The sequence below is a fragment of the Aquila chrysaetos genome, chromosome 26, assembly GCF_900496995.4.
Source record: "Aquila chrysaetos chrysaetos chromosome 26, bAquChr1.4, whole genome shotgun sequence".
Lineage (NCBI taxonomy): Eukaryota > Metazoa > Chordata > Aves > Accipitriformes > Accipitridae > Aquila > Aquila chrysaetos.
In genome coordinates this window covers 9,509,070-9,534,072 of record NC_044029.1, presented here as the reverse complement: position 1 = coordinate 9,534,072, position 25,003 = coordinate 9,509,070, and the positions used below count along the sequence as shown (strand labels likewise).

Sequence of the window (25,003 nt, the reverse complement as noted above, 5' to 3'; positions counted from 1 at the left end):
GAAAAATACAAACTCAAGGAACTGTGAAGTCTTTGGCCAAGGAAGATTTAGTCGTTGCCATGAAGGAAAAAGGCAGTTTAAGTAGTTCCTCTCTGTTTGGAATCCTAGAAGTAGACTCAGCTACTATGATGTCATGGAAGACAGATGCTATGGAAGACCTGAAGCAGGTTGGGTTATTTGTGTTTCAGTACTGCCTCAACTGACTTTGGCAGTGTATACAAACAGACAAAGTAGACTGTGCGTGAAGGATTTTGATGAGGGTAATAAAGATTGCTTTCCACTGAAAATTCTTAAGGGGAGGAAAAATGACGTTTAATTCCATTTAAGTACAGTCTCAGAAGAAGCTATCAAGAATTTTTTGTTATTATTTGGAATTACTTATTCATCTTAAATAATCTTTACTCAATAATTATTCTGTCTTTGTCCTAGTATTGGAAAGTGCATGCAAGATTTTGGTATCACTTTGTAATATGAATCCTCTAGGATTTCAGAATCACTTAAGATAAATAATTTTCCCTTGGTTATGATCCAAGCTTAACACTTTTGAATACAGATTTGTTGTAATTTCATTAATATTAATGGAGGAGTGAAAAAGTTGAGTGACATAATTTCCATGTTATTTTTATGATTGAAACACACTATGAAACAGGTCATCACTTAGTTTAAGCTGGCATAAATCCACCGAGATGGTCCCAACTTTAAAATAAGCACCAAACTGCCATTGTATTCATGATGTTTTATTAGAAACATCTTTAGCTGAGTTTTTCAAGGTACTTAAGTGCTTGAAATAGCTGAGAATTTTGCAGACTTCTGTCTCCACTGCTACAGGTAACGAATGTCTGTAATTCTTTGCTTTGCTATCAAAGTACAATTTCATATGTTAATAATTAGCTTACTTTCACACTGTCTGCTACTGTGGTAGACCTGAGAATATAATTTTAATGTCTGTATTACTTATGTCACATTCCCAGGCCTTTTTTTTTGACAGATGCAGCATCAGTATATGAAAGAAGACTAATTCATTTTTATATAAAATAATATTTTGATAACAAAGTAGAATGAAGATACAAAATAAACATACAGCCTGGCTTCAGTACCCATAACAGAGACATGGAAGTCGTGCAATCTGTTACCATCAAAGGTTCCTCTATTCCAGTATCTTGTCTTCCATAGAGACGAATAGCAGACATAAAGAGAAGAGTATAAAATCATAGGGAGTACATAGCAATACTTCCCCCAAATACTCTTGTTGCTTCCAGCATGTTTTGGCTCATGAACATCTTGGACCAAAGTAGTATATTTGCATTAAATAACCCTTGATGGATTTTCATTCCTTGAATCCTTAAGGTTACTTTTGAACATATGTAAACTTTTAGCATCTATAGCATGCTACGGTAAGGAATCAACTGCATGGTGTATGAAGAAGCATTTCCTTTTAATTGTTTGAGAGCTGCTAACTGCATGGAGATTTTTTTATACCCCTTAGTTTTGGGTGTAAAAGCCAGTACACATCTGTCCCTATCTATTTTCTCCATCCCATTCATGATTTTGCAGATTTTTCATTCTCCTTTTATCCTTTATATCTCCTTTAGATTTTTACAGCTTTGATTTTTTTTATTATTTGCTCCTGTTATTAAAATGTTCCTTACTTATGACAATCCTGTTTCTCTTCTCTCCACCTTTTTGAGTGGTATTACTTGTTATCTGAGGTGAGAAAAACAAATCCAAACACAGAATTCAAATTCAAGTGCAGCATGGATTTATATAGTAGCATAATATTGTTTTCTGGGGTTTTTTTTCCTTAATAATTCTTGATATATTTTTTTCCTTTTCTTAGTACTGGGCTGATCTTATTATCAAACTGTCAGCTCTCAGTTCATAGCCATTCATTGTATATTTAAGGTTAATATTTTTCCCAATTTGAATCACTTTCATCTACATTGAATTTTATATGCCATTTCATCTCTAATTTTTATTAGAAATGGCTCTGATTTTTATTATGCTTAGGATCATCAGCAAACTTTGTCCTACTCTTCATTAACTTTTTCAGATCATTTGTGAATTTGATGAGCAACCTGTTCCAGCACAAGTCTCCTTAGGCCTCTGCTGGTGATCTCTGTCCTCTGTGAAAAATGGTATTTTATTCCCATCCTTTGTTTCTGTCAATTACTTATCGACAGGAATACTTTTTATCTTGTTCTGTGTTTTGATAGTTTCTGTAACGGTCTTGTTGAATGCCATTTGGAAACCCACTCTATTTTTCTTGTCTAAGTGTTACTTGAAGCCTTCCAAACCAATTCCAATATGTTTGTGAGATATGACGTCCCTTTAAGAAAGTCACATTGACTCTTCCCAAATGTGTTATATTTCCTGATATATCCAATGACTCTATTCTTTAAAATACTTTCTCTCCATATAAATGTGAGGCTTCCTGTTTGGAAGCTCCCTGGACCTTCCCTTGAGCTCTTCATAAGCATTAATATTACATTACCTGCTTTTCAGATCTGTAGAACCAAAGAGTTTTAATCAAAAAGTTGCACACTGCAGTTTGGCAATTTCAACTTGTTTTTAGTTTCCGGATGAATGCCATATGGCCTTGGCAATTTTTTGCTGTTTACAACTTCTGTTTTTCTCTAACTTCTTTGAGGGATCCTTCAATTTTAGGTATTTCATCTGATGAGTTCCTTCTATGAAGCGGGACTGTGGCTTAAGAACTGTATTTAGCTTTTCTTCCATGCTTTGTTTCCTTGAGCAATCCTTTATAGCTTTATCACAATGATAGTCCTATAAGTACTATCTATTTATAAGAAATTCTGTAGACACTCAGATATCTGCAAAAGGTTGAAGAGATTTAAGTTAAAGAACAATTGAGGTCTTTTTAAATTATTATCAAAGAACATACAGAATTATTTTTACTTTTATAACCATTGAAAGAAAAATGTTGTTTGCCTGTGCCAGTTACACTACTGACCTAAGAAAGTTCTCTGTTAATAACCTTTTTTCTTCTGTCACTGTGCAGAACACAGTTAAATAGCTTGTGCTCTCTCAAGGAGATTCAGAATAATACCCTAAAAATTTCATGCTCTGAAATGGAGTCAGAATATTTAGAACATAATAAAAATTACATAGCTGAGAAGGAAAAAAACTTCACTTTTTTTATAATGACTATTATTGAGATCAAGTGCAAAAAGACTAATTATACTGAGAGCAGAAGAATTACTAAAGCTATAAATCCTTGGTAAGCAAGATTAATCTCCTGTTTGGTTGGTAGTATTTATAACACTGTTGAGGCACAATGTCGCTGTATATTTTCTGCTGGTCTGAATAGGGTAATTCCTGCCCTGACTTCTGTGCGTAGTGACAGCCTTTGTTTGTCAAGAGCAGAGAGCTTATGGTATGTGAACTAATGCCTGTTTCTCCAGCAGTTATTAAGGACTCTAACATGAATTCTCTGGAAACAAAATATCATGAAAATGATGAACTACACATGTTCAATATACCACTTATTTCAGTAACATTTCAGTAACATCTGCCAGAACATAATAATAGTTTTTGAAAAAATAAAGTATCAAATAATTGTCTATTGACCTTTTTTGAAACAGAAAAAAAATGGTTTGTTTCAACATAAAATCTCTTGCATTGTGCATTTTATACCAAACTAGGCAAATAAACATTGTCGTATTTGACAAGGGAGAACAAATAGAAAAGATCTTTCAAACTGAAATAAGACAGAAAAAGCTTTATTTTGAAAGCAAAGGCCATTTTCAAATACAGAACTTCAGAAAACTTTTTCCCATCTTGAAATATAGTTTCTGGGAAGTAATTTAATATATCTTCCACAGTTTCAGTGACGATGATTGATTTTTATAATTCCTAGGATATTGCCATTTTACACATCTCTGTAGCATAATGTCAACATAAATATACAATTGAACATGTTCTAATCCGTCAGTCTACAGCATATAAGTAGACTACACAATTTGTAGTATTTGAATGACTTCAGCAGGGTTCCTTTTAAGCATAATATTCTGTACTGAGTATTGCAATTTCAGGGCCTTGGTGAGAAAAATCTAATGTACAGTGTGACCTCTGAGTGTTAATTCCAACTTGGATGTTACAGGGTTTGTCGTGCAGAAGACTTCTGATGTATTATAATAATGTTATATCCACTCCTGCAGTTCTTACATAGGCATATCTCATGGTTGTTACAGAAGACCTATTTCCACTGAGATATTACATAAATTTGCCAGCTAATGATGACTGGGATGAGGAGAATTAGAAGTAGGAGGTATAAAATATAGTTCCATTAATGTTACTGGTTATATTAAAAGATATATAAGGATAGCTGCATATTGTGTCTATGCATATATTATACCTCTTTCTCCTACTTTGCAAATGGGATTTGTCTGATTTAGAATATAAATTCTTTTAGTTTTTTAAATTTGTGTCACGCCTTGCTAACTGAGTGCTATGAGAGATGTCCAGTAGTATGAAAAGGTGGTAATTGGCTTCAGTGGGAGTTTTCTCTCAGTGAAAGAAGTAGACAAGTCTAGTGTATAAAACAGCCTTTGCCGGTGTTGAAATTCATCTCCCTTTTGTCTGGAGTTTATTTAAAGCAACTGCAGGATATTCCATTGTCCAGTCTAGGAAAATAAGTTTTTATACATAAGAAAATTGAGAAAAATATTTGATCACAGTATAAAGAGTTCATATAAAAATACTCTTCCTTTAGCATATACATTTTTAGGGCAGTTTATGGATTTTGTATCCTATAACTTCATTTTATTTTTGCACTAAAGAGAATTTATACATTTACCATGTTTACCAGTAAAGATGAGTTTTTTTCCAGGTAATTTAACTTAAAAATTAGGGGTAATTTTTCTTTCCAGTTAATACAGTTGTAATTAGCACTTTGCAAAAATGTAAAATTTTTAATATTGTAGTTACAATTGTCGTACCAGAGTATAATGTTCTTTTTACTAGTAAATATTTTGGTTTCTGCATTTGGAAAATGACTATTGTCTCTTGAATCATAGAAGTGGAAATGGCATAGTATTTAATGCACTATATACATGTCCAAATCAAAGGCCAATGTGCAAATCAAATCTTATTCACTGGGTGTTTGCGTTGGAGTTCCATATTTCTGTTGTTGATTTTTGTGACTAGCGCTAAGTTCCTAGAAGTAGGTAACAGATCTAAAAAGCAATATTTTAATACAGCGTTAGCAACGAATTTATTTTAATTTCCTGTCACAGCTACTAACCTCAACTTGTATGGCAGTTCCTGGGTTTGTTGGTAGTACTAGAAGGAACTCTGTTTTCTCCGGGGAGACCAGGCTTCTTCTTCGCTGAGCTACTTCTGAGCCTGAGCTTGTCGTCTCCATCCTCACTCCGCTTCTCTGATTTTCTTGACCGTAAGTCATCCAGGCCCTTCCGAGCAGTAACAAGTCCAGAAGGATGGGGCTCCCTCCCTCCCTTGCTGTGGCCCCTACTGAAATGCCAGTGCTGACGTAAAACTGCCAGGAACCAGTCGTTCGTCTTTTGCTTGGTGTTGCCCTGCAAGGTTTCCTTTTAGTTTTCGGTAATGTGTTTCTATTATTAATCACGTTATCGTCTTCAGAGTGATAGATTGAAAAATCCCTTTCTCTATAAAGAACATTTTAATAATATTTTTTAAAGAATCTGATTAGTTAAAAAAAGGAGAACAAAAAGAACTAGTGTGGCCAGCAGGAGCAGGGAAGTGATTGTCCCCCTGTACTCGGCACTGGTGAGGCCGCACCTCGAATATGTGTTCAGTTTTGGGCCCCTCACTACAAGAAAGACATGGAGGTGCTGGAGCGTGTCCAGAGAAGGGCAACCAAGTTGGTGAGGGGCCTGGAGCACAAGTCTGATGAGGAGCGGCTGAGGGACCTGGGGTTGTTTAGCCTGGAGAAAAGGAGGCTGGGGGGAGACCCTATCGCTCTCTACAACTACCTGAAAGGGGATTGGAGTGAGGTGGGGGTCGGTGTCTTCTCCCAAGTAATAAGCGATAGGACAAGAGGAAGCAGCCTCCGCTTGCACCACGGGAGGTTTACATTGGACATCAGGAAAAATTTCTTCACCAAAAGTGTTATCAAGCACTGGACCAGGCTGCCCGGGGAAGTGTTTGAGTCACCATCCCTGGAGGTATTTAAAAGACATGTAGATGTGGCCCTTAGGGACATGGTTTAGTGGTGGACTTGGCCGTGTTAGGTTAACGGTTGGACTCGATGATTTTAAAGGTCTTTTCCAACCTAAAAATTCTGTGGTTCTATGATGAAACTGAGATCAAAAAATTGAAGAGAAGAAGGGAAATTAATTTAAATTTATAATGCCATTTACAGTTCTCAAATGTGCCCTGCTTTTTTTTTTTTTTTTTTTTTTCCTTTAGCTTTACACTTCTAGGAATGCTGGCTATATTCCTTGGAAGAAGGAAGGCTCTAGTTAGACAGAAGGAGATCCTGCCAAGACTTTTTAGATCACAGCTTTTTATATGGGTAAAGATGCAATTTGGCCATTTACCGTACACTCTTAAGGATACATTGATTTTCTAACAACTTCAAATACTAAAACAGGAATGGTGGGACAGAGGATAATTAGGAACAAGGGGAAAGGGAATAATTATAGCTTTTTTTTAATCTGACCATCAGTATGTCAGGAACTACCCAAGCAAGGACATGATTCCTATGGTTGTTATCTCTCAGGTATTGCTCTTTGAATTAAAGAGCTGAAGAGCAGATCTTAGTGCCAGCCTTGCAGATTCAGCCATGTACAGGTTTTAGGTGCCATGTCATGTTACCCTTATCTGTTTGTCTTTGGCGAGAATCCCAAAGCATTGTTGGCCAACAGGTATATGATTAATACAGAGATTTTTCAATGTGCTTGGCAGTCCTTGCACAATTACCTCACACTGACAGCTGTGTCTGATCTTCAGTCAGTTGTGCTTTTTCTGTACAATTGGCACTCCTTTTATTTTTGCCTTGAGTATTCTCTAGCTGCCCAGGAGTGGTTCAAAATGGAGCCTTTGCAAGTCTGGCATTTCTTTTATTTTCATCTTTGTTTTCCTTTTTCTTTTGTGATCACAGAAGGAGATCATAGACACTCAAGTGCACTGGATGTGAATAATGTACAGTACAAAAATGCAACTGAAGTTAATTAATAAGTGTCTGAACTCCAGGTTTCTCATGCTTTGAAATTGAGAAAATGAAAAAAATATCAATAAAACCTTTGAAAAACAGCTCACTGAATCAGTGGGGATTACCATCATAAATACCTAAATCATACACTGCAGTAGAAAGGCAAATTAGGGAATTATACTTTATAACTGTAGTGGAATTCGGAAACTGGGGGTAGAGACTGTGAGGATGGGCAAAGATGAGGCACTAAAACATCAGGAAGGAATCAGCTGAAAGATATTAATATCAAAATAATAGCAAATGAGTGGATGTGACTGGTTTAATGTAATAAAAAGATAAGAAAATATAATAAGGAATTAAAGTTCTCTTAGGAATACTTCTACATTAACTGATTACATTCTTACATGCAGTATTTTACGTGGGCTGATATTGATCCCACTTCACAAATAAATGTAGATGTAGGTGTTTTTATCCAATGCAGTTTTTAAGTGGTAAGAGACAAAGCTATATTTAAGTATTTAGAACTGACAAGATTATACTGCAATGATAACTCACTGAATGGTATTGTTAGGAACTACTGATAATACTTACACCATTTTGAAATACATTTCAAAATCTTCATATTAACAATTTAATATTATCATTTCAAATCATTAGTACATTTCTGTATTAAAATAAACAAAAAAAATGATAGGTGAAGTTCAATACAGAAACTGGTTTCAGTCTTAATGGTAATTTTTAAAGGAAGTTTAAGATATCTGTCACTAAAAACTACTGTGTGAGTGGTTTCATACAGCACTAGCTGTGGGTGTACTGTCAGCATAAGTACTAAATTAGAATAAGCTGTCTTTCTCTTGAAGTTATGTTCTCATGCTGAAAAATTCAAGATAGTGGTGTTTCACAACATTTCAATAAAAATTGCCTAATTAAAGGTAAAGTTTAGGAATGAAATATGCAATTATTTTTTTTTTAAGGAGAATATGATTTCTTAAACAAAATACAGTAAGTAGAATGGGACTTCAGCCTGTGCACTAAAAGGATATTTCTGCCTTCTCTTTGCCACATGCTATTTACGATCTGATGAACTTCATTACTAGAAAATAAATCTCTTCTGTTGTCATTATGTATATACTAGAAAATATTAAAATCTTAAAATAGAATAGAAAGATAAAGTGCATTTCAAAAAAATCAGAATCCTCTATTTTATAGTACTTTGCCATTTTTCATAACTTATTTGTGTCACTTCGTTTTTAAAGAGCAGATGAAGAATTTCAAAACAGACGTTATAATCATCTATACCATACCACAAAAGTGAAACACAGCCCTGAATATATATATTTTTTTTCCATAAATTAACCATTAACCATTGGGATAGGCATTGTTTCGTGACAAAATGTGGACTGTTTCTGCCAGGATGAGTTTAACAAACAGTGTTCAATACATTATCTTAATAAAACTCTCTCTTCCAGAAGGTAAAGCAGAAAACATAACAAATTAGTTGGTATATTGGAAACTGCAGTTCAGAACAGTTGGGAATTGCAAGAAAGTAAAACCATGGGAAGCGTAAATGCAAATACGTTTTCATGACATGTTAGCAAAGGACGATAAACAAGAAACTGCAAGACTACATGGAGCCCTAGTTAAGCTTATTTGTCTAGTAACAATAAAACCTGTTGGTCCTTTGTTTCTTAAAAACTATATAGTGCCGTAAAGCTGTGCAAAGTAAATTTGAAATGTTAACACACTAGAAATTGTAGTATCTTGCTTACACATGAAGAACTATGGAAGGCCTAATATTAAAGATAGTGGAGAAGCTTGTCCCATTCTCTTGATCTTCCTTGGAAACCTTTGTGCACATACGGAAGGATTAGCTAGTAAAATCCTTTCATCTTACTTCTGCTGCCAGATATTTTTTCTATAACTACCAGAAACAGAAACATAAATAGAAAAATGAGTGTTTTCTATATTTTGGAAATCCTGCTTCCTAGCTACACTTAATTGTTTTGTTAGTCAAACAACTCTCTTAAAAAAATTCTTTGAAACACTACTGAGCCAGTAAGAGTCTTAATGTATCTGTGAATAGCATGGTAACCACAATCAGGCTCACTTGAAGCTTTTCTCTGTATCCAGACAGAATTAAATCATGATGAGGGAAGTTGTAGCTGACCTAATTATAAACATATAATGTATTTGTTGTGATTTATACTTTCTTACTACTCAGAATGTTTTCAGTGTACCAGCTCTCCATTTGTATTGCCTTTTTTTTTCATTTGGAAGCTGAATAGAAAGGGAGAAAATCCTTTACGAAAAAAGTTCAAAATAATACAGCTGTACCAAATGGTATATGCCACTACTATCGCAGTATTACAAAAATGACACAAAATGGCAGTCCAATTCCTCTACAAAACTTAAGAGCAATTTACTGAAGGTCTTACAAAATGGTCTAAATAATAAAAAATAAACAGGAAATAACATATGACTTCCAGGACTAAGTTAAGAAATAAGAACTTTGTTCTGACAAAATATTAAAAAGCAGTAGTAGTATTGGGTTCCTAGAAGAAGTGGAAAGGTAATCTGACATACTTTATAGAAAATATAGTCTTGTTCAGCTGTTGTTAAAGTATGAGACTTTACATTTATTTAAATTTAAAATGTTTTATCAATATAGACCTTAGGCTTTGTATTCTCCTTTGCTAGGCAGCATTGAGTGAAAAACTCTGGGAATATTTTTCTGTTCTGGCTGGCATCTGGATGTATTTGCACTTGTTTCCCAAAGTGTTAATCTCTTCCACAGGATTCCAAGTATGTAATAAACCGAAGACAGCTTCTCCATATAGTATATTCTCTTCAAAATGTATAACATGTCTGCCTGTTAGAGGAGTGTGAGAAATGAGCTGCTGAAGGGTTAGTCATGAGACATCTATGTGGTCACAGAAGAGTTAGTAAATCCATTGAAGGATTGCTTAAAGTATGTGAATATTTAAAAGGATTGTCCCACCTATGTTTTAAGATCCATTAATTTCCTCTTTTTTTCAAAAGAGATGAAGAAATTGTAATGGAAAAAGTTAGTGAAAATTTGGAAAGTTCCTATTAAAATCCTTTTCTAGGAGAGGAGATATTGGCTACCAGAAAAATGTTCTTTACTATCAAAAAACAACGGTAAGGACAGGATTAGTTTGTTTAAATATATACATTTAGACAACTCTTCCATGAAAATACAAATGTTACTAAACTCAGTCAGAGGGAAATAATAGGAATTTGTTCCTTGGCTAATGGGTGGAATTGTTCTTTTCTGTTTTATTCAGCATTAGATGTTTCTGTGTAATCTACACTTTGTCTTACCCTGCTGTGTGTGACTGGGTGATTTTGATGAGAATGTTTTCTGACTTCTGCCAGATGTATTCAATTTATGGGGACAGTGAACAATTACAGCAAGTATCTTCAAGCTACCTTAATCAGTATTTTATCTGTGTGCATTTCCAAAGAACCATCCTGTTCTACAAAGCTGAACTAGGATACAACTTTTCATGTTGTTCGTGATGCTGCTTTAACTCTATCATGTTTCCTATGTTCTCATCCTCTGTAAGTGATTAACATTAAAATTATAGTTTGGTTCATAGATTTTGTTCTAGAACATAACAGAATTACCCTTTTTTTTTTCCCAATTATTTTTTTTGTGCAATATTTGCAGCAATTCTTTTTATTAAATGCATGATTTAGTCTTTTTAAGATGTCAGCTTAGAGGTAAAGTCATAGCTATTTAATTAATAGGTTCTAGGATTATAGAATAGCTTCAGTTCAGCTCATCAAATGATTATCTAGAATTCCCGATTTTGTTAACTTTTCATGGAAGGAATTCTGTCTGATTGGCTCCTCTATCCTGAATTATAATAACATGATTGCTTCATGCGCTATTGAACACTTCAGCTGTTTGCTGTGAAATCTCCCATAGAATACCCATACTTAAAATGTTGCTTGAACGTTTTTGGAGATTCATACAGTTTAGAACAGCTGCTGTGTGGTCAGATAGAAGCACAATATGGTAATTAGTGAGCTATATAATACCAAGTATATCTGAAAATAGTTCCAGGTATTAAAAGAATTTCCAGGTTTTTAAAATGTAGCTGATATATATATATGAACTTCATAGCAATATATTCATCCTACAATTTTTTTTTTTTAATCGGAGTGCTTGAGAGTGGATTGGATATGGAAAAATAAATAGAACTCAAAGCAGTATTGTAGATATGTGGTCAACTTTGGATATACACAAAATGTTTTCAGTTAGAGCACTCGTTTCCCTCTCTTTTCCTCCTACTTTACAGTTCCAATAATTTAAATGAAGATGGTGCTTTGCCTGATTATCTTTTTCAAAGGTGTTATAAATTCTTCAGAATTATGCATGAGTACAGTGCACTAATATTGAGATTGCAGCTCAGCGGGCAGCAACTTTGACTTGCATGGATGATTAGTTTGCCTAGAGGACAGGGTGTAAATTAGAAGGGATTACTTGAAAAGATCAATTATTTCATCTTTCTAACTCAGTTTGCAAAATTTATTTTGAAATATTTAAACATATATATTAGAAAGACTTATTAGTGTGAATCATACAATAGGAACCATGGTAGTCATTGTTTCCTTTGCAAATAATATATTTAATAAGTTCTTATTACCATCCCGGCAGTAGAAATACTCAGTTTTATTCCATGTACTCAATAATTAGACTTGAAGTTAATTAATGTTTTATAGCTTGTCATGAGGCACTTAAAAATTCTTAGTACATTCCTAGTGCTGAAACCAGTTGCAGTCTGTTTTGTCAAATTTCATCTTTATGTCTAAAGGAATTTTCTTTCTCCTTCTGCTAATTATCCAGAATTAAAATCCTGTTCTTAAATCGTGGTCCTCAAACCAGTAGTCATGCCCTAAGAGCCTCTGACATTTCTCAGGGTTAAAAGGAGAGCAAACTGTGAGGTTGCCTGCAGAAGATTACCTGCTTGCTGTTACGCTCTAGAGATCAGCAAAGACTGGGGGCTACTGCTAGAAAACCGAGGGCTTTCACTGTGGGGAGGAGGGTGGTATCCTTTATAGTTTCCTATTTCCCTTTTTCTTTGCTTAACTCCATGAAATGAATTCTGCTTACACGTGTGTATCTCAAACTGTTGGTAAATTTGAAGAGTCGTATTTCTGCTGTCCTTTTTTTAACCCCGTTACATGATTTATCTTTAAATACACCCGAGTCATCTTTCTATGCTAAAAAGCCAGGATCCTAGCCAATTTGGTTTTTTTTTAAAGAAAGTAGTAATTCTTATTCAGCATTCCAAAAAATCAGCTGACAAATGTGCTAATGAAAATACAAACAATGTAGTTTGTCTACATTTAAAACTAGGTGTTATGAACATCTATAAAGTAATGCCCGTACTTCAGTTTTCCCACAATTGCATTAGTGTTAAACATGAAGAATTGTGTTGTTATTCAAAATATAAATGATACTGAAACAAACTGAGCACAGATTGTGATGCAAATGCTTCTCAATGTTTTGAAGAAACAGCAAGAGCCTTTGCAGCTGCTCTTTTCTGGAAAACAAACATTCTGCCTCGCAGCAAAGCGTGGGCCTTCAGAACTGAAATAAACAAATACACATCGTTCTGTGTGATGTTTAAAAGATGTTTATGATGGAAGAAGAACCCAATGAGAAGCAATACTGAAGTCCTGCTACATTGAACGACTGCCCGGCTTAGATCTTGTGACTCATGGCATGGCATGGGCTGCCATGAGTACTTGCAAACTCTTGTCTTGTCCCTTGGAACTTTTTTTCAGTGGATTTTCATAAAAGACACTCACTTAAAAGAGTTTTGGAAAATGTGAAATGATCAGAAATTCAGCATAAACCGAAAACATCTGTTGTGGGGAAAATAGTTTTTTTATAACACTAGCATGGGTTTTGGTACTGGGCTAGTAGAGTTAAGTGGTTCTGCTACCATTTACTACTGTTCATCCTGCTCAATACATTGTGCATTCTGTAAGTAAGAGGAAAATAGCCCATGAAAGCTGTGCCTATTTTTTTTTTTCTCCATTTTGCAGAATGCCCAGAGGAATTGTGGGGATTTCCCATGTGTCAGTACTTGAAGGACGAGGGCTGGTGCTGTGGTCGCAATGCTAGAATGTCAGCATGCTTGGTATGATTCCCCTTCTTTTCTTTTTCCTACAGAGAGCTTTATCCAGATGTTACAGGATTCATTGTTTTTGGCTTCTAATCCTAGAGCCATGACTTTAATCCAAGACTCTACAGAATAACATCATTAATGTTGTACGCATGATGAATTGTATCTTAAAAAAATAGTATTGACCTTCCAGCTTTATATATTTTATACTTGCTGAAGGGATGAAAAAATGAGTATTGACAGAAATGTATTTTAAGAGTGGACAGAAAGGCCAAACCTTTGTTGAAACCTAAACAAGGTAACCCCTCAGGGTAATAGTTACTGGCCAAGGACTTAGGCGGGAACAAGGTAATTGTAGAAGGATTGCAATCAGTAACTCCCCCAACGCCTTCATGATTCATAATATTGAATGTTCTGACTGTTTAAAACCTAAACAAACCTGTCTATTCCAAAAACTAGAAAAGCTGTAAAATCCATGTGGCTTAAGAGACTGGAAACATCTTTTTAACATTGCACCAAGAGACAAAGTGCTTTTAAAGACCTAACCTCATCAAGACAGGAAGGTGAACTGTTGTCTAATTTGAAAAAACAGATATGTACTGAAAATTTCAACCACTGTTTCAGTTGGAAGACTGCTATTCCTGTCCTGTATTAATTTTTAATTTCTGATGTCAAGATGAATTGCATCAGGTTCTGGATAGCTTCTGCTGCTAGCTCTGTACCTCCGTTACAGAGAACAGTGTAGACTAAAGACTCAGTATAGGCTAACGTATCAAGGTTGTGTAAACTTGAACTAACATGATAATTAAATGCTATCAAGAGAACATATAGAAGGACAGTTGTTTAGTATTCATAAGGTTTAAATGTGTTACCCTTGGCAAGGTGCAAGAAAAAAATTGTTCCTTTTAGAGATGGTGCTGTAAAACTTATCACAAAAAGTGCTTTCTAAAAAGGATTTGCCTTTTCTTTTTTTCTTGTCAGTGTCAGACAATACCAATTCTTCCTCAGCTGACACATTAGCTATTTCCTTTCCCATTCCATTTCTTTTGGAAAGGAAAAGTTTGGGCTGTTTTTCAACAATGGTAGGAAGATAAATTTTGTAAGCAAATGACGCCCAAGAGACAGTACTGATCATGCCATATATATCTATTTTAGATTTCACAGAAATCACAGAAATTTGGCAGTTAAAAACTCTTTTTGTTTAAACATTCACAAAAGGCAGAGTTCTCCTGTGTCACTAGATACTTCTACTGTTATTATGTTTGTAATTCCCTCTATGCATTTTTCATTACTAGTATTTTCCTTACCTTCTTGGAGGTACAAGGGAGACAGCGCAGTGCAGCTTCCTAAGGGGAGTGGCTGGCTAGGGGAAACTGAATTTACTGAGCAATGACACTCAGCATTATTACTGTCGTCCATTAGTACATGTCATTCGAATTGGTTAAAGTGCCAAGGACCAAAGGTTCTGGATGAGAGTTTCAGGTTCAGACCCTTACAGTACATGTTAGAACCCACATCCATCTTCTAAGCAGCAGCAGATCTATGCTGGTATGAGAGCTATAGCTTATACAGCAAAAGTCAAACCTGAAAATTGGGCAAAGCCATGAAACAGAGGAACTGCAACTGTTGTTGTGTCAGATAATTTATTGAATTTTTATCTTCATTTCTACTACTATCTTTAATACTCGGTTGAAATTTTTGTAGGCACAGTATCTTTTCAACTGTGGAAAAATATTCCATGCTTCTAATTAATTGTCTTTGTCACTGTGGTCATAAAAATCAAGTACTCTCACACCTACATCAGGATTTATGGTATGAAGAATCTAGTGAAAGATAGTGCACAACATTTTAAACTGCAGTTCCTCTTGAAGTTTTTATTTTATTTAACTTTACATGTGGAAGTTCAGTTTATCTGAATACTAGGGACTAAAAGTATTTAAAGACATTGTACATTGAACTAACATTTACTTTACAATAGTTGAATATGCAAAGTGAATTATTTGTAATTCGGTAGGAACAGACTCAAGAAAAATACATTCCTTTTTAGCACTTTCACAAAAAGTAATCCTCTGAAATTCTTTTACAACACTAAGAAAAACAAACAAATTTTGCATGTATCTATTTCCATACAGTTGGTTATCATTGCTTCTCCTGTAAATAAACCAAAATAACAGGAGCGAGCTGATTATGAGTCCCTAAAGGTATTAACACTTTAAAGTGTGCGAGCTCATGTTATGTCACACCATTAATCTTTTAAAATATCATCTTCTCTGACTTTTATACAATGTGTTTATAAAATGTTCTGATAAAGAATAAACATATCAGCAATTTAATTCCTTCCCTCTTAAAGGCTTTGGAGCGAGTTGCAGTTGGCCAAATGGTAAGTAATATTGTTTATTTTAGCCATTCTAAGATAAAATGTGTTTTTCCAACTTGAATGCTCTTAATCCATGACCTTTTATTGAACTTCTGCATTTGTGGGATCTAAAATACTAGCACACACTATATCAAATCCTGATAGATAGCATGTGTCATCATGAAATCACATTTTTATTACTGTGATTGTACTTAGTGAATCTGTTTTCTTTTGACAATTAAGAGTTTGGAAAAAAAAAAGCACAGCTTAAAATCTAAGGCATTAAACTACCCTTCCTAAGTTCTTTCACTATCTTTCAGCTAATACATAAATTCAGTACGAGTGTCCTTCTGATATACCTGGTTTGGATCACTCTATCCCAGTGTTTTATCAACTGATGTAAAAATAGAAATTGTTATGACAAAAGCTTGAACCTGTTAGAAGCATCATCATTCTAATTTTTAATCCCTGTATATTTTTTCCCTGTGAATACTTTGAATTATTGTTGTGCAAGTTATCCTTTTGGGGATGGTGGACACCAGTTGTCCAAATACTGGCTGAGAGACCTCTTCTTCCCATATGTAAGCCCACTGACCCCAGCAGTCTTTTACTGTAAATGCATTTTGCCGTGAATTTTTAATTGGCAAGCATTAACTATTTTTATGCAAACAGATCTTTCATATACAAAGATACAAAGTTTTCAGTGTATTCTGTTTTTATGAGCGTGGTTCAGACTACAGTATATGAAGATTCAGCTAGGGAATTACTCCTTTTGTCTTTAAAACAGCTTAGGTAAATTGCTATATTTATTTTGCGAAGTAGAATTTGGGTTGTGATCAGTATGTTTTTTCTCTGTTCTTTTTCCCTCTGCCAACCTTTGAACTTTTATTTTAGAGTTTGGGTTTCTTTTTTTTTCTTTCATTCATGGTTACGTTAGAATCTGACCCAAAAACGTAATTTTAACTGGATGCTAGAACATTAGTAAATTGTCCTCTTAAACCTGTTATGACTGATTGTAAAGAATACAAGCCAATAAGTAGTTAAGGAAGCCGGTACTGTTTTTGTTACTCTGATCTTAATTTCAATGCCAATTTTAAATCCTTGCTGTCGTAAAATTTTTTGCAGCTGCCTACAGAATCATTGTTTTATCGAGCTGTTCTTCAGGTTATTATAGAAGAAATTTATGGTGTCACCAAAAGGTAGGAAGCTCTGAATTCACAGGATACGAACCAAAGATCTGATTCTCTTCCACCTCTATTCTGTAGAGAAAGTATTTCTTAGAAAGCAGAAGGGTGTAAGAATCAGTCTCATCAGACTGTGTATACAAATTAAAATGCAGGATAGATCTGTTCATGCTCAATCCACATCACAAATGTATTGCCCTTTCTTTACCCATAGCTGAATGAGGTCCTCTTTGGTACTGGATATGCGGGTAAAACATATCTTCACCAGAGAACTGACAGCAAAGTCACTAAAAAGTCAACACAATCCTGGGCTACCCTGTTATGCAGAGGTCCTAGCAGCTTTAATACTGCAGAAAACAAAAAGACATTTCCATTTATCCTGAGAAAAACTGCTGAAAGCTCAATGGCCATCAGGGCTGTAAAGAGCTACTTACTGCCTGTGCCTGCACTGGCAAGTACTGCGCCCTGGTAGGATGGGATTTGGAGAGCTGGTGCTGAGGACCTGACATCTGCACTATACTCTTTTTCTGGAGTTGTAGTTGGATTAGATTTTATCTAATTCTGTGGGATGTATGCCCATTAGCACTTGGAGCACATCCAGAAGCACACCTTCCAGTTTAATTTAGTTTGAAAATAACCCTTTTTTTTGAGCTCTGATCCTATTCCACAGTGTGAACCAAGGCATGAGAGGTAGGGAAAACCAGAAAATTCACTTCAGAAGTATACTCTTGATCTAAAGTAAGTGCTAATGCAGATAGCCCCAAATCTTTTGCTAAATGTAGAGCCAGACAGCTTACTGTTCAGAAGGTCAAACTCCTGAAAGAAGAAATTCTGGTTTATTTTAAAATTACGTAAAATGTCACACATAAAATCATGGCTACTAAATTGTCAAGAAAAGAAAAAGTGTGAGATAGATGATAATGTGTTTCATCTGTTAAAGGAAGTATCATTTGGAGGAAGTAATTAAGATTATACTTTTGAAATAAAAGGAATGGCTACCTTGGAAAGACCTCCCCCCCCCCAGTTTTATTGCTGAGGATGATGTTATACGGCATGGAGTATCCCTGTGGTCCATTCGGGTCAGCTGTCCTGGCCGTGTCCCCCCGCACTTCTTGTGCACCCCCAGCCTGCTCCCAGGGGGGCAGAGGGAGAGACAGAGAAGGCCTTGATGCTGTGCAATCCCTGGATGGCAACCGCTGAAACACTGGTGTGTTACCAGCACTGTTGTAGTCACAAATCCAACGCGCAGCACTGCGTGGGTCGCTGTGACGTTGGCTCCATCCCAGCCAGACCCGGGCAATCTCTTTTCCCCCAGTGGCTTGTCATTAGGAGGACAGACACCGTCTTCCAAAGAATGGCGTAACAGCATCATCATTGACTGATTTCCATACTGCATCAGCCCAAGTGTTTAAGAGCATCTGAATATTAAATACGACAACAGAAATTCTTTCTTTAAAAATAAATGCCACTGTTGATTCTCAGTGAGTGGGGGTCCCTGCCAGAGAAAGAGTGTTAAAACTGCCACTGAATGAAGTCTTTCTGTTGACCTCAGTAGATGTTAATCCTGATCCTTAATTAAGGAGAAAGGTGGTTTACTCGGAATGAAGAGGGGAAAAAGTTTTAAACAAAGATATTTCCATTTTGTGTTTCACGGGGGAGAAAGTGTATTTCCTCATAAGTAACTGAATACTCACAAACAGCTACTGTAGCTGAAAATGTAACTCCTGCACTGCACAGCTGGAAGAGGAATTATGTTAGTCAAGAAAGCGAATTCAGACTAACAAAAACTTTGCATGTTGTTTCTCCAAGATATTTTAAACACAGAGAAGACAACAAATATAAGTGGCCTGTTAGGATTCAGTCTTCCTATATGATTTTTTAAGTTTTCATGCATTATTTTAACATGTTTTCTGAAACAACCCACATTTTTGGCTGGCTTCAAAAGCAGGCCATTGAGTTGTAAACAGGAGAAAATTCTGGCATCATTTAGTGAAATAAAAATTGTGAGGATAAGAACACAAGGTAACAAGCAAAAGTGAAATTTCACTCCAACTTGGCATTTGCTCAGCTCAGTGTTTGAAGGTAAATAAATTACAGTGGGATTGCAGTAAGTTATAGAAGTATTATAGAAGTATAGAAGGAAATATCTGTCATCAGAAATAAGAATTTTGTCATTCACATAGGGAAATAAAAATATCAGGGGAGAAATTAAAAGAAACCTTCAACTAACTCTCAAATTTTTAGGTAAAATAATAGCCATGCTATAACTATAGTACAATTGTACAGTTGCTGCATCTAGAAATTTCTTCAACTATTAACAAGCTTGTTCTGTTTTAAATAGAAGGGGGAAAAAGGAAAATTGTTACTAACTTGACAGTAGTAGCTGTCCAACTAATTTATTTCTCCTGAATTAAAAATTAAATTAAAAATGTGTAAATTTCTGTTGTTGGGTGTATAAAAACCTGCATCTCAATGCTGTATTTGTAGTGATCGACATGTTGGGAAAATTTTCTCCAAATCATCCTCCTTCATAGATTATGTCAGAAAGTCTCTGAAAAAGCTGGAACTGGATGATTCAAAGGTGAGTCACTAAATAGAGACTGCATTAAATTCTTATATCTATGTTAAGTTCTTGAAGTCAGCACCACAATGCAATGTTTAAACCACTGAGTTGATTCAGTTTGTATATTGCTGTATAAATACAAAGCATTCTCTTTTTAATTAAAATTAATAGAGCCAATCCATACTTATTTTTATGTATTCATAAAAAGACAATATCAAAGTTGGGTTTTTTCTTGTTTTTTGGAAATAGACTTCCATGTATAAATTCTTTAAAAGATTTTGTTTTAAAATTACTTTATTCTAATGACTTTATATAAAACCAATCCTTTTTTATACATGGTGCTCATGATAAGAATTTTTTTAAGCCTTTCCAGTATTTCTGAAGTTAATCCTACAAATCTCCTTTGAGGCAAAAAAATGTAATACATACTCTGTTTTATACATGCTGTCATTTAGAGGTAAATATACTTTTCATATGCCGAGCGAAGCAGGCATGAAGAACTTCTTGCCTGTGCTAATACTATACACCCTGATAAAAGTAACTCTTGCACCCTTTTAAATCCAGCTGAAATACTATCCTATACAAACATGTTACTTTTTCGTCTGTACTTAAGTTTATACTGAAAGTGATCCAAAAAAACATGAATAATGAATCACATAGTAAACACTTTGACCCCTTTTTATTTTCATTTTTTCTGCAGCAATATTTTCTTGATCCCTTTGGACACCTTTTGAAACTGAAAAATGTAACATTATAGCATGATAGGCAATTCCATCCATGCAGTATGTTTCTCTTGCAATTTAGTTCCCAAAGTATTTCCAATTTATTTTAGCCTTTAGACAGTCTCCTTAAGAGGCCTTTGAAGATCTTTGAAAGCCCGATACTTTTTTTTCTTTAAATTAATAAATGTTAGGGATAAATATTAAGATTTTTAAATAACTTTCGTAGATAAAGAAGAAAATACAAAATTGAGATTTAAACTTATAAAATCTTCCAGAGATTTTTATATGTTCTTGAATGTCTTGTCTTAGTACTACAACTGCTAAATTGGTCAACAGATGGCAACATAGCATTAGGCATGGAATATGACTGTGTGAAGATCACAACCACTCTGTGAGAACAAGTTGTGCAATGGAGACACTGGAGAGTAGTAGACTGATTATTAAAAAATGTAGTACAAATCAAAGAAAAAAGTAGGAGTGGTAAGTATGTAAGATATTTAAGGTAAATGTTGCAGTTGCAGTAGTCTTTGGTAAAGCAATGCTTAAAATCCGTAGGCAAAATGTCAAATCACGTAAAATTTGCCAGGCACATCAAACCATGAACTAGGAGAAAAATGCAAAACCAAATAAACAAGTAAATGCAAATGACATTGGAGTCATGCTTACAGCATTAAAAAAAAAGACATACGCCTGAAGTTCACTGTGTTTTAAAAGGATTATTTTTCATTCTGTTTGCAAATTGAGTTACCTGTTTGCTTTTCTGTATAAATAGGCGCTAACAGCATGCATTTGCCCCAGGTGAAAGTAACTACTAAAATGGTGTCTTCCGCGGTTTGTGTACAGTCACCCAAAAGCAATAGTGAATTGTTTGTGCAATAATGAGATTTCTAAACCATTAAATAAACTCTGCTGGTAGAGAGTTATACTTTCTTTTCTTTAAAACCAGTAAGCATAGAAACTTTGTGTCAATATGTCTGATTTTAGACACACCGCCTTTTGCTAGAAAGGGTCTGGACAAATGCAAGTTGCCCTGAGAGAAAGATGTCTGTCAACACTACTTCAGGCTGCACATGTTTGTGTGGTTGCTAAAGACCTGATTCAAGTAAATGCTCATTTTTGGTTTTATTTCTCCTCATTTTTATGTACAGCTGGCTGCATACTTAAGACTGAATTTTATGCTGATCTAAACAATATTAGTTTTTATTTCCCAGCTATGTTGAAATCTGCAGCAGCAGAAAACCATGCTATTTTGATACTACTGAGAGGAAAGTTGTTACTGCTCCCTCAACAGTGGTTCTGACACTGCAGTTTTCATGGTGGAGTCAGCACTCTAGCTACACAATATTGGAGAATGTGTTAAATTCCTCTCTTCAGAAGAAAAATACTTACATAGCTAAAAATGTGATGAAGCCTAAACATTTGCTCTCAAAGACAACAAAAATCAAAGAGAAATTTATGCAGAATTTGTTTTCTAGCTCTGTTTTTAAAAGTGAACAAAAGAGCAGCTGTACTGCATAGACCGAATGTCTACTCTGTCTCCGGCAGTGGCCAAAAACTGATGTCTTGGGAAGAATATAAGGCAAGAGTAAGCATATATGAAGGATACTTGCAGAATAATCCAAAATGTGCCTGTCATTTGCCAAGAAAAAGAGGCAGTCATTGTCTTCATGCATAAATTTATTTAGGTGGTGTTAAAAAAACAGCTAAAACTGAGTAACGCTGTGTAATATAAATAGAGAACTGTGAGAAAAATTGTTTGCATGTGAGTCTGCTTTATGTGTGCAAAAATATGTTTTAAAAAACAAGAAGTCAGAAAACAGCGAGTCTCAGGTCTTCTGCTGTGCTTATCAGAAAATCGAAGAGACTTTACTCTCTTCATGATAATAGGTGTACTGAAAAGTAGAGGGGCAGTGGCACTAAGTTTTTAGGAGTCACTGCCAGGATTTGGTAGCTTGGCACATATGGTAAAGTCATGGATGGGTTTGATCACTGCGGATGAATCTGGACTGTGGGACATAAACCTCCTTCCAAACGCGTGGTTCGTGATGAACTGCTGCCTTCGTGCACACCAGTGTCGCCGTTCCCGGTCAAGGGGCAGCCCTGGTGCAGCGCAGTCAGGCGTCTTTGAGTCCGGACAACTGTGGAGGTAGGGTAGAGGGAGCGAGGGCGTAAGACACCTAACCTGCCTCGATACTCGTTTGTGTAAGTGTATGCCTTTTGCTAAATATAGAACTGATGAAGGCTCGATTTATCAGGGATAAATATCCAAACAGTAAGTTCATTTTTGCTATTGTTTTTCAGTAAAGATAAGTTCTTTAATCCTGCCAATTCTTCATGTGAACAAGCCCCTTTGCCTCTTTCATTTGTGAAATAGATGTGAAGATCTTTACTTTTTTGAATAAGAACCAGACCCTTTATGAAAAGATTGACAATCAGAAGTGAGTTAGTGAGACAAAATAGTAAAATAGTTTTTCTACCAAAAAAATAGCATTTATCAATCACCTAGGGCCATTCATTGTTACAAGTTACTGTTCAGGGACTGAAGTTTCCTATTACCTTAGGAAAAATAGTTTCCTCCATTGTGTTTCTTTTCAGTGTGGAAGAGCCTGTCAAGTCCAGATTAAACAGTGAGATGCAAATGAACTATATTTTTGTGCCTTTTAGTGCAGGATCATTCCTTTCACACATCTCTCCACCTCAGTAGTAAAACGGAGACATACACCATGACTACTGAATGTCTGACAAAATATTCTCATTTTGTGAGGGCAGAGAGAGGTCTTTTGTAGTGTGAGCTTGATGCTTCACAGGTATGGCTGTATTGCGTCTAGCTTCAGAACTAACGGAATTGCTTTGTGGGCTATGGGAGCCCTGCACAGGGCCTTAGTAATTGTTCTGGATACAGACCAAGGCAATATTTTATTCCTGGTTGTTTTCTTTGTCATAGCTACACTCCATGTTGTATAGGCAGAGCGCTCAGTGTCACATACATGTGGCAGAAATTCTTCCTATCAGAAGATTTCTTTTCCCTTCTATTCACTGTTTTACCTAATTTAACATGGATGTGGGACTCTCACGTAAGAGAATGAAGCATTCATCCCTGTTCTTTCTCCTAGAGGAGCTGGCCACTCTTACACTTGTTAGCCTTGCTTCTTTCAAACAGCGAGAGCAATCGCTCCTTCCTCTCCAGCAGAACATGTTTCAGCTCTGTTTGTAGCTGCCTTGCAGATGGATTTAAAACCGAGCCTCTTCATTAATACATTTGATTGCTGCTGAAGGCAGTAAGTGCTACAAATGGCACTGCCACAGCAAAAAGTCCTTGTATAAGTATTTTTGTATTCCTAGAGTCTTTGAAGAAAAAAACCCAAAACGTTCTTAAACTGCCTGCTCTCCCGTAGTTCTTGGGGTAGATTAGCAAAAGGTCTTTCACAGAGCCTGGCTTTAAGGCGATTAAAGGGAGCGAGTGGTTACAAGGCTAACGCCTGGATGCGTGTCTGGCAGACTTTGTGATGCACGACCCAGCTAGGATCCATTGCTGCCAGGGAGCGCGAGCCTCGGCGGGTGGAGCCCTACAGCAAAGAGAAGCTGGCCAGGATTCATGCGAAGTGCGGTCTGGGAATAAGGAGAGAATGCTATTTAATGCCACATCCGATTGCGGGAAGATATGCAGGGCTGGAAACACTCCTGACACATCCGCAAAGAAAAGCTATTAGTCACTTTGATTTCATCTCCTGCTTTATTCATGCTATAGTTACTGCTATGGGCTAATAGCATATAAGGTAGTTACTTTGTCTTAGTCAAAATGCTTCACAAATCACTTAACCCTTTCAGATGTAGACATAGGCTGCGGAGATTCAGTAGCATTTTCAGAGGTAGGGTCACCTTAAGCTTTCACACATAAAGAGAAGCTTATGTGCCTGTCAGCGAGTGTGTTGTTGCAGATTTGCTTGGTTTTGTTTAACTGAGCTTCCAAGTCTCCGTGACCGGTGTATTTCAGTTTCGAACAGTCTAGTGCCTGCACATAACTTGAAGTTGCTGGGGCTTTTCCCCCAGAAAAAGTCATTTATTTGGCTGGTGCCCCATCTAACAACCTGAGATGAGATCTGCAACAATAAACAGATGGTTAATGCTCAGTTCCTGCCATCCCTGTTTGCTCTAACGCTGACCAGGCTTCTTAAAAACAGCTGCTGCCCGTTTGTCTTCTTCTGATCCTGTACTTCAGGTAGAGCATCCCAAAAAGATTTACAGCTGTCAGGTCTCAACCGGTGGGTCAGTAAAGGGCACTAGACCCTTCTGTGAGGTGTTGTACCCATCACGGGAGCATTTACATTAATAAAACGGTAAGAGAAACTCATGTCCTGTACAAAGCTCATTTATTATCTTAAGTAATTTAAACAACTTTGATATTTGATATGTCTGTCAATGTTAGACTCAAAATATTTCAAAGCCTTGATGTAGCTATGCAGCTAAATTTAAATATAAGTCATATCATCCTGTATTTTCTGCAAAGGTTATGTATTTAGAAGTACATTTAATTAAATTAGCATGTTAGAGCTTTCTTTCTCTACAATAACCAAAACTTTTAGGTTTATTTATAATTAATAATTTTATATAATTTTGTTTTATTTTTATAAGAATTTCTGAAAATATTACATATCATTCATTTATAAAGTAATCCTTTCCCTATATTAATTATGTCTGCATTTTTAATATAATTAAATAAATCCAGAGATATCTGATATACATTGGGCTTACTAGTTCAGTTTTGCTGGAATTCCTAAATTACTTCCCTTTGCTACATTGACTTTGTGTTTTTGCAAACTCCAGACTATTTGAGTGGTAAAACTGGTAGATAATACTGAAATCT

General features: G+C 35.7%; 1 protein-coding gene across 9 annotated transcripts in view; it reads left to right on the top strand.

Moving 5' to 3' along the window:
* Positions 1–25,003, top strand: part of METTL25 (methyltransferase like 25) — a 64,198-nt gene that overhangs the window by 28,437 nt on the left and 10,758 nt on the right. For 4 of the 9 annotated variants that reach the window (XR_003921670.1, XM_030002900.2, XM_030002901.2 and 1 more), the window contains exons 6-9: positions 13,235–13,329; positions 15,665–15,694; positions 16,796–16,869; positions 19,342–19,435. Coding sequence is in view for 8 of the 9 variants with exons in the window: in XM_030002900.2 (XP_029858760.1) it covers positions 13,235–13,329; positions 15,665–15,694; positions 16,796–16,869; positions 19,342–19,435 (293 nt within the window). In the remaining variant the exon portion in view is untranslated. Of the gene's footprint in view, positions 1–13,234; positions 13,330–15,664; positions 15,695–16,795; positions 16,870–19,341; positions 19,436–21,350; positions 22,651–23,254; positions 24,326–24,358; positions 24,565–25,003 lie in introns of those variants that run through there. The other 5 variants (XM_041120437.1, XM_041120436.1, XM_041120438.1 and 2 more) reach the window with 5 other exon arrangements.